At 51.0% G+C, this 12,231-nt stretch overlaps 1 protein-coding gene across 2 annotated transcripts in view; it reads right to left on the bottom strand.

Moving 5' to 3' along the window:
* Positions 1-2,091: 2,091 nt before the first annotated feature.
* drg2 (developmentally regulated GTP binding protein 2) overlaps positions 2,092-12,231 on the bottom strand; it is a 44,733-nt gene continuing 34,593 nt past the window's right edge. For both annotated transcript variants that reach the window (XM_086000017.1, XM_086000016.1), the window contains exons 12-13: positions 4,855-4,908; positions 2,092-4,742 (exon numbers count right to left, since the gene is read on the bottom strand). In XM_086000017.1, coding sequence (XP_085856143.1) covers positions 4,656-4,742; positions 4,855-4,908 — 141 coding nt within the window. In that variant the 3' untranslated portion in view covers positions 2,092-4,655. The remainder of the gene's footprint in view (positions 4,743-4,854; positions 4,909-12,231) is intronic.

The raw sequence follows: 12,231 nt of genomic DNA, 5'->3' as shown, positions 1-12,231 counted from the left end.
TAACACCACGCGCCTTGCCATCCTCGGCTGCGTAGTGGAGAACGGAATCATCGGCCCCGACCCAGAAAGAATGCGCCCCCTCATGGAGCTACCCCTCCCCCACTGCCCTAAAGCACTTAGGAGAACCCTGGGGCTTTTCGCCTACTATGCCCAATGGGTACCCAATTACGCGGACAAAGCCAGACCCCTCCTGAAAGCCACTTCCTTCCCCCTCACGGAGGAGGCGTGCGCGGCCTTCTCCCTCATTAAGGGAGACATAGCCAAGGCCACGATGCACGCAGTGGACGAGTCCATCCCCTTTCAGGTGGAGAGCGACGCATCCGACTTCGCCTTAGCCGCCACCCTAAACCAGGAGGGGAGGCCAGTGGCCTTCTTCTCAAGGACCCTACAGGGCCCCGAGATCCGACATTCGTCGGTCGAGAAAGAGGCCCAGGCGATCGTGGAGGCAGTACGGCGCTGGAGGCACTACCTAGCAGGCAAACGATTTACCCTCCTCACCGACCAGCGTTCGGTGGCTTTCATGTTTAATAACAAGCTGAAGGGCAAAATCAAGAATGACAAGATTTTGAGATGGAGAATCGAGCTCTCCACCTACGATTATGAGATCTTGTACCGGCCAGGCAAGCTGAACGAATCCCCTGATGCCCTTTCACGAATGACATGCGCCAGCGCGCATATCGATAGGCTTCAGACCCTCCACGACCAGCTCTGCCACCCCGGAGTCACCAGACTCTACCATTTCATTAAGGCCCGCAACCTGACCTACTCCATCGAGGAGGTCAGGACCATGACCAGGAACTGCCAGACCTGTGCGGAGTGCAAACCGCACTTCTATAGGCCGGACCGAGCAAGCCTGATCAAGGCCACCCGCCCCTTCGAGCGCCTGAGCATCGACTTTAAGGGGCCCCTCCCGTCCTCTGACCGTAATGTGTACTTCCTCAACATCGTTGATGAGTACTCCCGTTTCCCCTTTGCCTTCCCCTGCCCCGACATGACCAGTAGCACGGTCATTAAGTGCCTGAATGCCCTCTTCGCCTTGTTCGGGTTCCCGAACTATATACACAGCGACCGGGGCTCCTCCTTCATGAGCGAGGAACTCCGGCAATTCCTCCTAGAGAGAGGTATTGCAGCAAGCAGGACCACCAGCTACAACCCCAGAGGTAACGGTCAGGTGGAAAGAGAGAACGCGACGGTATGGAAGGCCGTCCTCTTAGCCTTAAAGTCTAAGGGCCTCCCAACCTCCCGCTGGCAAGAAGTCCTCCCGACAGCGCTGCACTCCATCCGGTCATTACTTTGCACGGCCACTAACACCACCCCCCATGAACGAATGTTCGTTTTCCCCAGGAAGTCGACTACGGGAACCACTCTACCAACCTGGCTGACCGCCCCGGGGCCGGTCTGGCTGCGGAAACACGTGAGGACCCATAAAACGGACCCCCTGGTCGAGAGGGTGAACCTCCTGCACGCCAACCCCCAGTACGCCTACGTGGCGTACCCAGACGGGCGGGAGGACACTGTCTCCCTACGAGACCTCGCACCCTCAGCCGATCCGGAAACACCGCCACCACCCCCCCCAACCTCAGTCCAGGTAGACGGCATGCCGGAACCCCACGAGCCCTCGCCGACCACGCAAACACCAGCATCAACACCGGATAAGGCACCAGCACCAACACCGGATAAGGCACCAGCACCGGACAAGGCAACACCACCGCTGCGGCGATCGAAGAGGCTTACGAAGCCTCCGGACAGACTGACCTACCAGAATTGGTAGTACACTTCACCCCGCCGGACTTAATTCTAAACAAGGGGTGAATGTGGTAAACCACGTTCACTATCGTATCACTGTTAGTAGTTAGCACTGTTCACCACTGTTCGTTATAACTGTATCACTGACCACTATTGTATCACGGTACGAGGTCGCCTCTTGCCACACTGCTATACCTGGGATGACCACTGCCGACTCCGCCTTGGCTCCATCCACCAGGCCAGGTATAAAGGTGAGCGACTGGCTGGTATTCCTCCTGCTTGGATCGGATCACCCACGAGAGTGGGCTCTGTTATTTAGTCAATAAAAACCTTTAGTCACCTTCGTAACTCTTCGCCTTTTATTGGAGGAATTGATAGGTATATCACAAGGCAAGGGAATACACTATAAATGTTAGGACACTGAGAAGTGCAGAAGATCAGAGGGACCTTGGAGTGCATGTCCGCAAATCCCTGAAGGGAGCAGGACAGGAAGGTGGTTAAGAAGGCATACGGGATACTTGCCTTTATTAGCCGAGGCATAGAATATAAGAGCAGGGAGGTTATGCTTGAATGGTATAGAACACTAGTTAGACCGCAGCTAGAGTACTGCCTGCATTTCTGGTCACATTACAGGAAGGACGTGATCGCACTAAAGGGGGTGCAGAGGAGATTTACAAGGATGTTCCCTGGGCTGGGGAATTTTAGCTATGAGGAAAGATTGGATAGGCTGGGGTTGTTTTCTTTGGAACAGAGGAGGACGAGGGGAGACCTAATTGAGGTGTATAAAATTAGGAGGGGCCTAGAGTGGATAGGAAGGACCTATTTCCCTTAGCAGAAGGGTCAATAACCAGGGGGCATAGATTTAAAGTAATTGGTCAGAGGTTTAGAGGGGACTGGAGAAATCTTTTTACCCAAAGGGTGGTGGGGGTCTGAAGCTCACTGCCTGAAAGGGTGGTAAAGGCAGAGACCCTCGTCACATTTAAAAAGTACTTGGATATGCACTTGAAGTGCCATAACCTATAAGGCTATGGACCAAGTGCTGGAAAGTGGGATTAGGGTGGATAGCTCTTTGTTGGCCAGCATGGACAAGATGAGCCTCATGGCCTCCTGCTGTGCTGTAAATTTCCATGATTCTATGAACAGTGACCAAATATCAAAGATATTTCATTGACTGTGAAACGCTTTGGGATGCATCTTAAAAAGGTACTATAAATATGTAACTTTTCTTTCTAAAGATGATGCTGCAAGTCAGTTTTCACTGCAAAACCTGACCTTCCAGAGGTAAGACAATACCCGCTTGTATCAGCTGACCCAGTAAGTGCCTGATATTGCTGGCCATTTATACTGATGCCATGCAGCAGGCAAGCAATAAGGAGGCCCACAACCACTGAGCGCTGCTCTCTATTCTTTTCTTTTACTAGTTGTCAGGCTAATGCAGCTTTTAAATTGATGTTAGAGCACCAAATGAATGGCACTCAAGCAGGAACCTGCAATCTCAAAATGTTGTTTTGTTGATTTTTCTTTACCCATGTGCCGCAGGATCCAGTGGAGGACCAACAGGACGAAGGCGCATGCTTTCCACTGCCTCAAAAGCCACGGTTAAAATCCGTTGACGGCATGGAAATCACCTGTTGTACACCATCAGATGCCAGTTTTGTGAAAATCAATGGCATATCATCAATAAAATAAGCACCTTCTAAGTAATGCCAGGTACCACCACATCAAGTCAAAATCATTCTCAGTATAAAGTGGGACAGTGCTACACAAATTAAGCCCTTCAGAATTGAAGTTATATCTCTCCATTAAAACAAATTGTCACATTACTTCAGTGAATAGTGAGGAATTCATGGCCCCAATTGTATATATTATATTGATATCCAAAATCAAAGGTTTACAAAATTTCAAATAAACACGATTTGCTTGCTGGGGTCAAACCAGATTTTACCTTTGGGCAGCAGAACCTTGTTCTAAAATGCCTGTGGGAGTAAGTTGGCCCAAGTCCCCAAAAAAAGGGGAAATATAACGAGGGCCCTGGGTGTTAATTACTCAGGACCACGCTATAGCACCAATGCTTCACCACAACAATCAGCTGCTGACTCCTGGAATCTCTGTACAAGGTACCCGAAAAACTCCTTTGATGGTTTAGTGGGTACAAGCCATATAGATTAGAAAGCAGCATTTGGGGGGGGGGGGGAATATATTGACCAGGTTTCCTGTTCCTGATTGTTATCCTGTGACTCTTCCTGGAAAGTGCAGTGCAAGTCTTGTGCGAGGATAAGTTTGGACTTGGCGATGAAATCCTCCAGGGTTGAATATTCTGCTGACAGTCACTGCCTTGTCTCACAGGTAAAGAATGAGTGAAATAGCAAGGTGCTGCTGGTACCAGTGTCAACAACTTGGAGGAAAGAAGAAAATTGGGATTTCTTTCTTTTTGTAAACTACTGGAGGTGGGGGGGGAAACATCAGAAAGAAACAAAAAGGGACCCAGTGGACAAATGCTTTTCTTTTATGTGCATTAGTATAGGAACATGTAGGCTCTGCAATATTTGGGAGAAGGAGAACGTTAAGCTAATTAAAGCATTCGACTAATGCCTTGCCCCTTCAACTAGATCTCATCTCCGTTCGAACAAATAGAAATTTGAATGGCTGTAGCCACTGCTACAAAGTACAGTATTAGCCTATATAGCAGGGCATATGCTACCATTTTAACATGCACCTTACTACAGGATACCAGAGTCACGGTAAATTTGTTATTAAAGAGCTGCCACAGCAAACCATTTTCCATCCAGCAGTTTAACACAATCCTTTCATTACAATTTCCAAATAGTCCATTTTCACATTGCCTGTCGTGCAAGGGAAGGGGAGGGCTCGTGATACACTGCAGATACGTGTGCAACATGGGCGATTATTTATTTCTTGACGATTTGGATGACGTCCTCATGCTCCATTATGTGATTCAGCCCCACTCGTTGAGGACTATACTTTGTACTCGTTCCCTAGAATGAAAGACAAAATGACATTCCTCGTTAGCAGACAAGTTATTTCCGATGTAAGCAAGTATTAAATATTCCAAATTTTCAATTCAATGTAGAATGCCAACATACTTACCCAGACAAGGGCATACTTGAACTGGCTCGCTAAGGTTCTATGAATTCGATGGCACTGTAGCAGGAAGGCAAGGACAATACATTTAAAATCCTGCATGCTGCTATGTACGCAACACAGGTTATATTCGTTGCTGATTCCTCTCTAATCTCGCTAATTCTAAAATCAAGCAGGAACGTCAAAAATATAATGGTCAACATGGCAAGCCAGACTCTGCTTTATCATCCATAATAATCACTTCGCCTAAAATGAAAAGCTAAAATAGGACTGTTACCAATAAAGCTTAACTGCCAAAGCCTCCTTTCTTGCTTCGTAAATATGCAATAGGATGGCGTAACTCTCACCAAAAATGTCATTAAGTCACAAGAATACTGCAGCAATTGTGTGACATAATCGTGCATTAACAGGCGTGACTACACTTCAAAAGTAATTCATTGCTATGAAGCACTTTGGGCATCCTGAGGACATGAGTTGCTATAACATTTTCAAGTTATTCCATTTTTTAAATATAAAGAGGTCTTTCCACCATCAAAACTCATTTAAAAAATCAAAGTATCTATCAAGCTGCAGGAGATCACGGCGATTGATATCACTAGTCCTCGTTAACCCATCTTCTTGCTATGCTCAGACACTGGCTTAAAGCCAGATAATTGTTACAGTATTAAAGGTATGGATAATAAATGTAAAAGTTCTTGGAGGTGGTGGAGGGGGGGGTGACTGGAATTTCATAGCGGTTTGTCCTGTGTCCAAGGTTCACACTATCCATAAATATTTGAAGGAGGCTGGTACTTGTAATACTCCATTAATGCAGATAAATAAATATAAGCCTATCTAGACTGGAACAGGAAATATACAGCAAGTAAACAACAAAGAAATGTCCACTGGCAAAGATGGGGGAGAGGATTCAGGAGCAATTATTGATAATTCACTGAAATTATTCAGTTAACGTGAAGCTGTAAACAATCATGTACTAGATGCATCTCAGGGGCATTCAACTACGTTATTCTAACTTTATATAGATCACTAACATTGTGCACAGGTAGTCTGTGACATTGCGCATGGGTAGCTGCTAACCTGGCCTGTCCCTTTAAGACCTATCTTCAAGTACTGTCTGTAGGAACATGTGCCTTTAAGTTGACACTTCCAGCTATTTGTAGCTAGTTTTAAAATGCTGATGTCATTTGGAGGGCAACTGTCAGCGGTTTGTAAATTACAGGGCCCACGTTAGAACCCACATTAATGATTGGCTTTCTTCTTTTTGAAAAGATTGTTTTGTATCTGTAACAAAGTGTAATGTTTGTAATGTGAGACATACATTGGATTTAAATTGTAGAAGTCACAATTGGAATATTTCTCAGTAACCTACCGTCAAAAGTATGCTGATGCATTGAAGAGGATTTAGAGAAGAGTGACAAGGATAATTTCAGCACCTAAACCCCTAGGTTATGAAGAGGTACCCACATTTCAACTCAAAACTCTAGTACTTTTCTGTTGCCTCGTTTGAGTGGTCATTTTTCATTAGTGAGCCTGAAAATTGAATGTTGGCAGACTATTCAAACATGGGATGCATCACAGTCAATTCTGATCCCATCCTGCCCCAACATCCACATACATGCATTGGTTAGTGACCAGAATCAAGAATCCTGGCGAATTTCCCTCTGATCCTAGACTAAGGACACTTGTGGCCATTGTAGTGCCTGATCACTGCCCTAATGGTGATCAGCTAACTCCATACAGACCAACAACTTGCATTTATATAGCAGCTTTAACAGAGGTGTCATTAAGTGGAAGGACTACAGTGGGACCAGGAGCAAGAGATTTACTTCCTGGTCATGGTCATGGACTGTTTTTTTTTTTAAACTCAGGTGGATCAGGAGCACACAGGAGGCAGGCGATTCTTGATGTGGTTCAGTCTAATCTTCCTTCTTAGGCGGAACCGAGGATGACTTGCTTCCACATTAAAAATGATTTCTCAGGTGATTGATGAGTCCAATGCGGCACCTACAGTTTCTGTCACAGGTGGGGCAGACAGTGGTTGAAGGGGTGGATGGGTGGGGTGCTTGGGTTGACGTGCGCTCCTTGCGCTTGGCTTCCGCTTGCTCCCGGCAAAGAGACTCGAAGTGTTCAGCGCCTTCCCGGATACTTCTCCTCCACTTTGTGCAGTCTTGGGCGAGATTCCCAGGTGTCGGTGGGGATGTTGCACTTTTTCAAGGAGGCTTTGAGGGGGTCCTTGAAGCGTTTCCTCTGCCCACCTGGGGCTCTCTTTCTGCGTCGGAGCTCCGAGTAGAGCGCTTGTTTTGGGAGTCTCGTATCGGGCATGCGAACAATGTGACCCATCCATCGGAGCTGATCGAGCATGGTCAAAGCTTCGATGCTGGGGATGTTGACCTGAGCGAGAACACCGACGTTGGTCTGAGCGAGAACACCGACGTTGGTGCGCCTATCCTGCCAATGGATTTGCAGGATCTTGTGGAGGCAGCGTTGGTGGTACCTCTCCAGTGCTTTGAGGTGCCTGCTGCACATGGTCCATGTTTCTGAGGCATATAGGAGGGCGGGTATCACTACTGCTCTGTAGACCATGAGCTTGGTGCCGGGTTTGAGGTCCTGGTCTTCAAACACTCTCTTCCTCAGGCGACCGAAGGCTGCACTGCCACACTGAAGGCGGTGTTGGACTTCATAATCAACGTCTGCCCTTGTTGACAGTAGGCTCCCGAGGTATGGAAAGTGGTCCACGTTGTCCAAGGTCTTGTCATGGATTTTGATAATCGGGGGGGCAGTACTGTGTGGCAGGGGCAGGTTGGTAGAGGACCTTTGTCTTACGGATGTTTGGTGTAAGGCCCATGCTCTCGTATGCTTCGGTGAAGGTGTTGACGATGGTTTGGAGTTCGGCCTCCGAGCGTGCACAGACGCAAGCGTTGTCTATGTTTCTATGTCTGCATACTGTAATTCGACGAGAGGATGGGAAGACCTTGGATCTGGACTGGAGGTGACGGAGGTTGAACAGTTTCCTGTTTGTTCTGTAAATTAGCTCCACTCCAGTGGGAAGCTTACTGAAGGTGAGATGGAGCATTGCAGCAAGGAAGATTGAGAAGAGCATTGGTGCGATGACACAGCCTTGCTTGACCCCGGTCCATACGGGAATTGGGTCTGTGGTGGAACCGTTGGTCAGGGTCACGGTTTGCATGTTGTCGTGAAGCAGGTGGAGGATGGTGACAAACTTTTGAGGGCAGCAGAATTTGAGGAGGACACTCCATAATCCCTCATGGTTGACAGTGTCGAAGGCCTTTGTGGGGTCAAAGAAGGCCATGTACAGCGGATGGTGCTGTTCCCTGCATTTCTCTTGTAATTGACGCACGGTGAAGATCATGTCCATTGTGCCCCTTAATGGGCGGAAACCGCATTGCGACTCTGGGAGGAGCTCGCCAGCCACTGGGAGAAGGCGATTGAGGAGGGTTCTTGCGATGGCTTTCCCTGTGGCAGACAGCAGGGAAACACCTCTGTAATTACAGCAATTGGATTTGTCACCTTTCTTGAAGATGGTCACAATTACGGCATCTCCGAGATCCCCTGGCATGCTCTCCTCCTTCCAGATAAGAGAAATTAGCTCATGAATTCGCGCCAGTAGCGCTTCTCCGCCATGCTTTAGTGCCTCGGCGGGGATTCCATCTGCTACTGAGGCCTTGTTGTTCTTCAGTTGTCGGATGGCCTTTTCAACCTCATGCCAGGCTGGGGCTGTGCTGAGATGGTGGCGGGTAGCCAGGTGAACTTAAACAGCAGAAAAGAGGAGACTGGGGGAGAAAGAGCAAAGGATGGCAACGGATGGCCAAGGTGCTCATTAGGGAGTTGCCAGCCCAGGAGCCATCTTGCCTAGAATCGCGAGGCGAGCCCGGGGCCAGGGATGGCGAGGCGAGCCCGGGGCCAGGGATGGCGAGGGGAGCCCGGGGCCAGGGATGGCGAGGGGAGCCCGGGGCCAGGGATGGCGAGGGGAGCCCGGGGCCAGGGATGGCGAGGGGAGCCCGGGGCCAGGGATGGCGAGGGGAGCCCGGGGCCAGGGATGGCGAGGGGAGCCCGGGGCCAGGGATGGCGAGGGGAGCCCGGGGCCAGGGATGGCGAGGGGAGCCCGGGGCCAGGGATGGCGAGGGGAGCCCGGGGCCAGGGATGGCGAGGGGAGCCCGGGGCCAGGGATCGCGAGGGGAGCCCGGGGCCAGGGATCGCGAGGGGAGCCCGGGGCCAGGGATCGCGAGGGGAGCCCGGGGCCAGGGATCGCGAGGGGAGCCCGGGGCCAGGGATCGCGAGGGGAGCCCGGGGCCAGGGATCGCGAGGGGAGCCCGGGGCCAGGGATCGCGAGGGGAGCCCGGGGCCAGGGATCGCGAGGCGAGCCCGGGGCCAGGGATCGCGAGGCGAGCCCGGGGCCAGGGATCGCGAGGGGAGCCCGGGGCCAGGGATCGCGAGGGGAGCCCGGGGCCAGGGATGGCGAGGGGAGCCCGGGGCCAGGGATGGCGAGGGGAGCCCGGGGCCAGGGATGGCGAGGGGAGCCCGGGGCCAGGGATGGCGAGGGGAGCCCGGGGCCAGGGATGGCGAGGGGAGCCCGGGGCCAGGGATCGCGAGGGGAGCCCGGGGCCAGGGATCGCGAGGGGAGCCCGGGGCCAGGGATCGCGAGGGGAGCCCGGGGCCAGGGATCGCGAGGGGAGCCCGGGGCCAGGGATCGCGAGGGGAGCCCGGGGCCAGGGATCGCGAGGGGAGCCCGGGGCCAGGGATCGCGAGGGGAGCCCGGGGCCAGGGATCGCGAGGCGAGCCCGGGGCCAGGGATCGCGAGGCGAGCCCGGGGCCAGGGATCGCGAGGGGAGCCCGGGGCCAGGGATCGCGAGGGGAGCCCGGGGCCAGGGATCGCGAGGGGAGCCCGGGGCCAGGGATCGCGAGGGGAGCCCGGGGCCAGGGATCGCGAGGGGAGCCCGGGGCCAGGGATCGCGAGGGGAGCCCGGGGCCAGGGATCGCGAGGGGAGCCCGGGGCCAGGGATCGCGAGGGGAGCCCGGGGCCAGGGATCGCGAGGGGAGCCCGGGGCCAGGGATCGCGAGGGGAGCCCGGGGCCAGGGATCGCGAGGGGAGCCCGGGGCCAGGAATACAAATACGAATACAGGCACAAATACAAAAAACTGATGGGGCTCCACTAACCTCCCCCCGGCTAAACTTCACCAGAATATCAGTGTTAATTTGGCTAATGAAGGCAAGTATCCCATGTGCCTTTTTAACCACCTTATCTACCTGTTCCGCTGCCTTCAGGGATCTATGTACATGTACACCAAGGTCCCTCTGACCCTCTGTACTTCCTAGGGTCCTACCACTCATTGTGTATTCCCTTGCCTTATTTGTCCGTCCAAAATGCATCACCTCGCACTTTTCAGGGTTAAATTCCATTTGCCACTTTTCCACCCATTTGACCAACCCGTTTATATCGTCCTGTAGCCTGAGGCTTTCCTCCTCGCAATTTACCACCCCACCAATTTTCGTGTCATCTGCGAACTTACTGATCATACCTTTTACATTCTCATCCAAATCATTTATGTAGATCACAAACAACAAGGGACCCAGCACCGATCCCTGAGGTACCCCACTGGACACAGGCTTCCAGTCACAAAAGCATCCTTCGACCATCACCCTCTGCCTCCTGCCACTCAGCCAGTTTAGGATCCAACGCGCCAAGGCACCCTGGTTCCCATGGGCTCTTACCTTCTTGACCAGTCTCCTATGCGGGACTTTGTCAAAAGCTTTACTGAAGTCCATGTAAACCACATCCACAGCATTTCCCTCGTCCACCCCCCTAGTCACCCCCTCGAAAAATTCAGATTTGTCAGACATGATTTACCCTTGACAAAGCCATGCTGACTATCCCCGATTAATCCTTGCCTCTCCAAGTGGAGACTAATTTTGTCCCTCAGAATTTTTTCCAATAATTTCCCTACCACAGATGTTAGGCTCACTGGCCTGTAATTCCCTGGTTTATCCCTGCTACCCTTCTTGAATAATGGTACTACATTAGCTGTTGTCCAGTCCTCTGGTACATCCCCTGTGGCCAGAGAGGTTCTGAAAATTTGTGTCAGCCCCTGCAATCTCCTCCTTTGCCTCCCACAGCAGCCTGGGATACATCTCGTCCGGGCCTGGGGATTTATCCACTTTTTGGCCTGCTAAAACCGCTAGCACCTCCTCCCTCTCGATGCTAATATGTTCACGTATGTCACAGTCCCCTTGCCCGATTTCTATGTCTGCATCGTCTTTCTCCATAGTGAACACAGATGCAAAAAATTCATTTAAAACCCCGCCTACATCATCTGGCTCTACACACAGATTGCCACTTTGGTCCCTAATGGGTCCTACCCTTTCCCTGGTTATCCTCTTGCCCTTAATATACTTATAAAACATCTTAGGATTTTCCTTTATTTTGCTCGCCAGTGTTATTTCATGGCCCCTCCTCGCCCTCCTAATTTCTTTTTTAAGTATGCCCCTGCATTTTTTATACTCCTCTAGGGCTTCTTCCGTCTTTTGTAACTGCCAAAAGCCCCCCTTTTATTTCTAATGCATTTTTGTATATCCCTTGTCATCCAAGGTTCCCTTTGCTTGTTGGTCCCACCCTTGACCTTTACAGGAACATGTTGGCGTTGTACTCTCTCCATTTCCCTTCTGAAAGTCTCCCACTGTTTTGATGCGGATTTTCCTATAAGTAGCTGCTCCCAGTCCACTTTGGCCAGATCCTGCCTTATCATATTAAAATCGGCCTTCCCCCAATTTAGAACCCTTATTTCCGGGCCGTCTTTGTCTTTTTCCATGACCACCTTAAATCTCACCGAATTATGGTCACTGTCGCCAAAATGCTCTCCTACTGACACTTCCACCACTTGCCCGGCTACATTCCCCAGAATTAGGTCCAGTACCGCCCCCTCTCTTGTAGGACTTTCTACATGTTGGCTCAAAAAGCTCTCCTGGATGCACTTTAAGAATTCTGCACCCTCTAAGCCTTTCACACTCTGACTATCCCAATTTATATTGGGGAAGTTGAAATCCCCCACTATTATTACCCTATTATTTTCGCAATGTAGGCAGATCTGAGGAACAGATATGTAGGCAAATCTCAGAAAAGTGCGAAAATAATAGGGTAATAATAGTGGGGGATTTCAACTTCCCCAATATTAATTGGGATAGTCAGAGTGTGAAAGGCTTAGAGGGTGCAGAATTCTTAAAGTGCATCCAGGAGAGCTTTTTGAGCCAACATGGAGCACCACAATGCCATCCTACGAAACCTAGGCAGAGAGGACCTGCAGGAAGGAGGGAGGACAGTAGGAGTATGTTTGTGTGTGTGTGCTAGGCTGTTGTAGTACAGCCTGGTC

The sequence above is a fragment of the Somniosus microcephalus genome, chromosome 11, assembly GCF_052327205.1.
Source record: "Somniosus microcephalus isolate GS21.2 chromosome 11, FLI_Smic_1.0, whole genome shotgun sequence".
NCBI lineage: Eukaryota > Metazoa > Chordata > Chondrichthyes > Squaliformes > Somniosidae > Somniosus > Somniosus microcephalus.
This window is presented reverse-complemented; position numbering and strand designations above follow the sequence as displayed.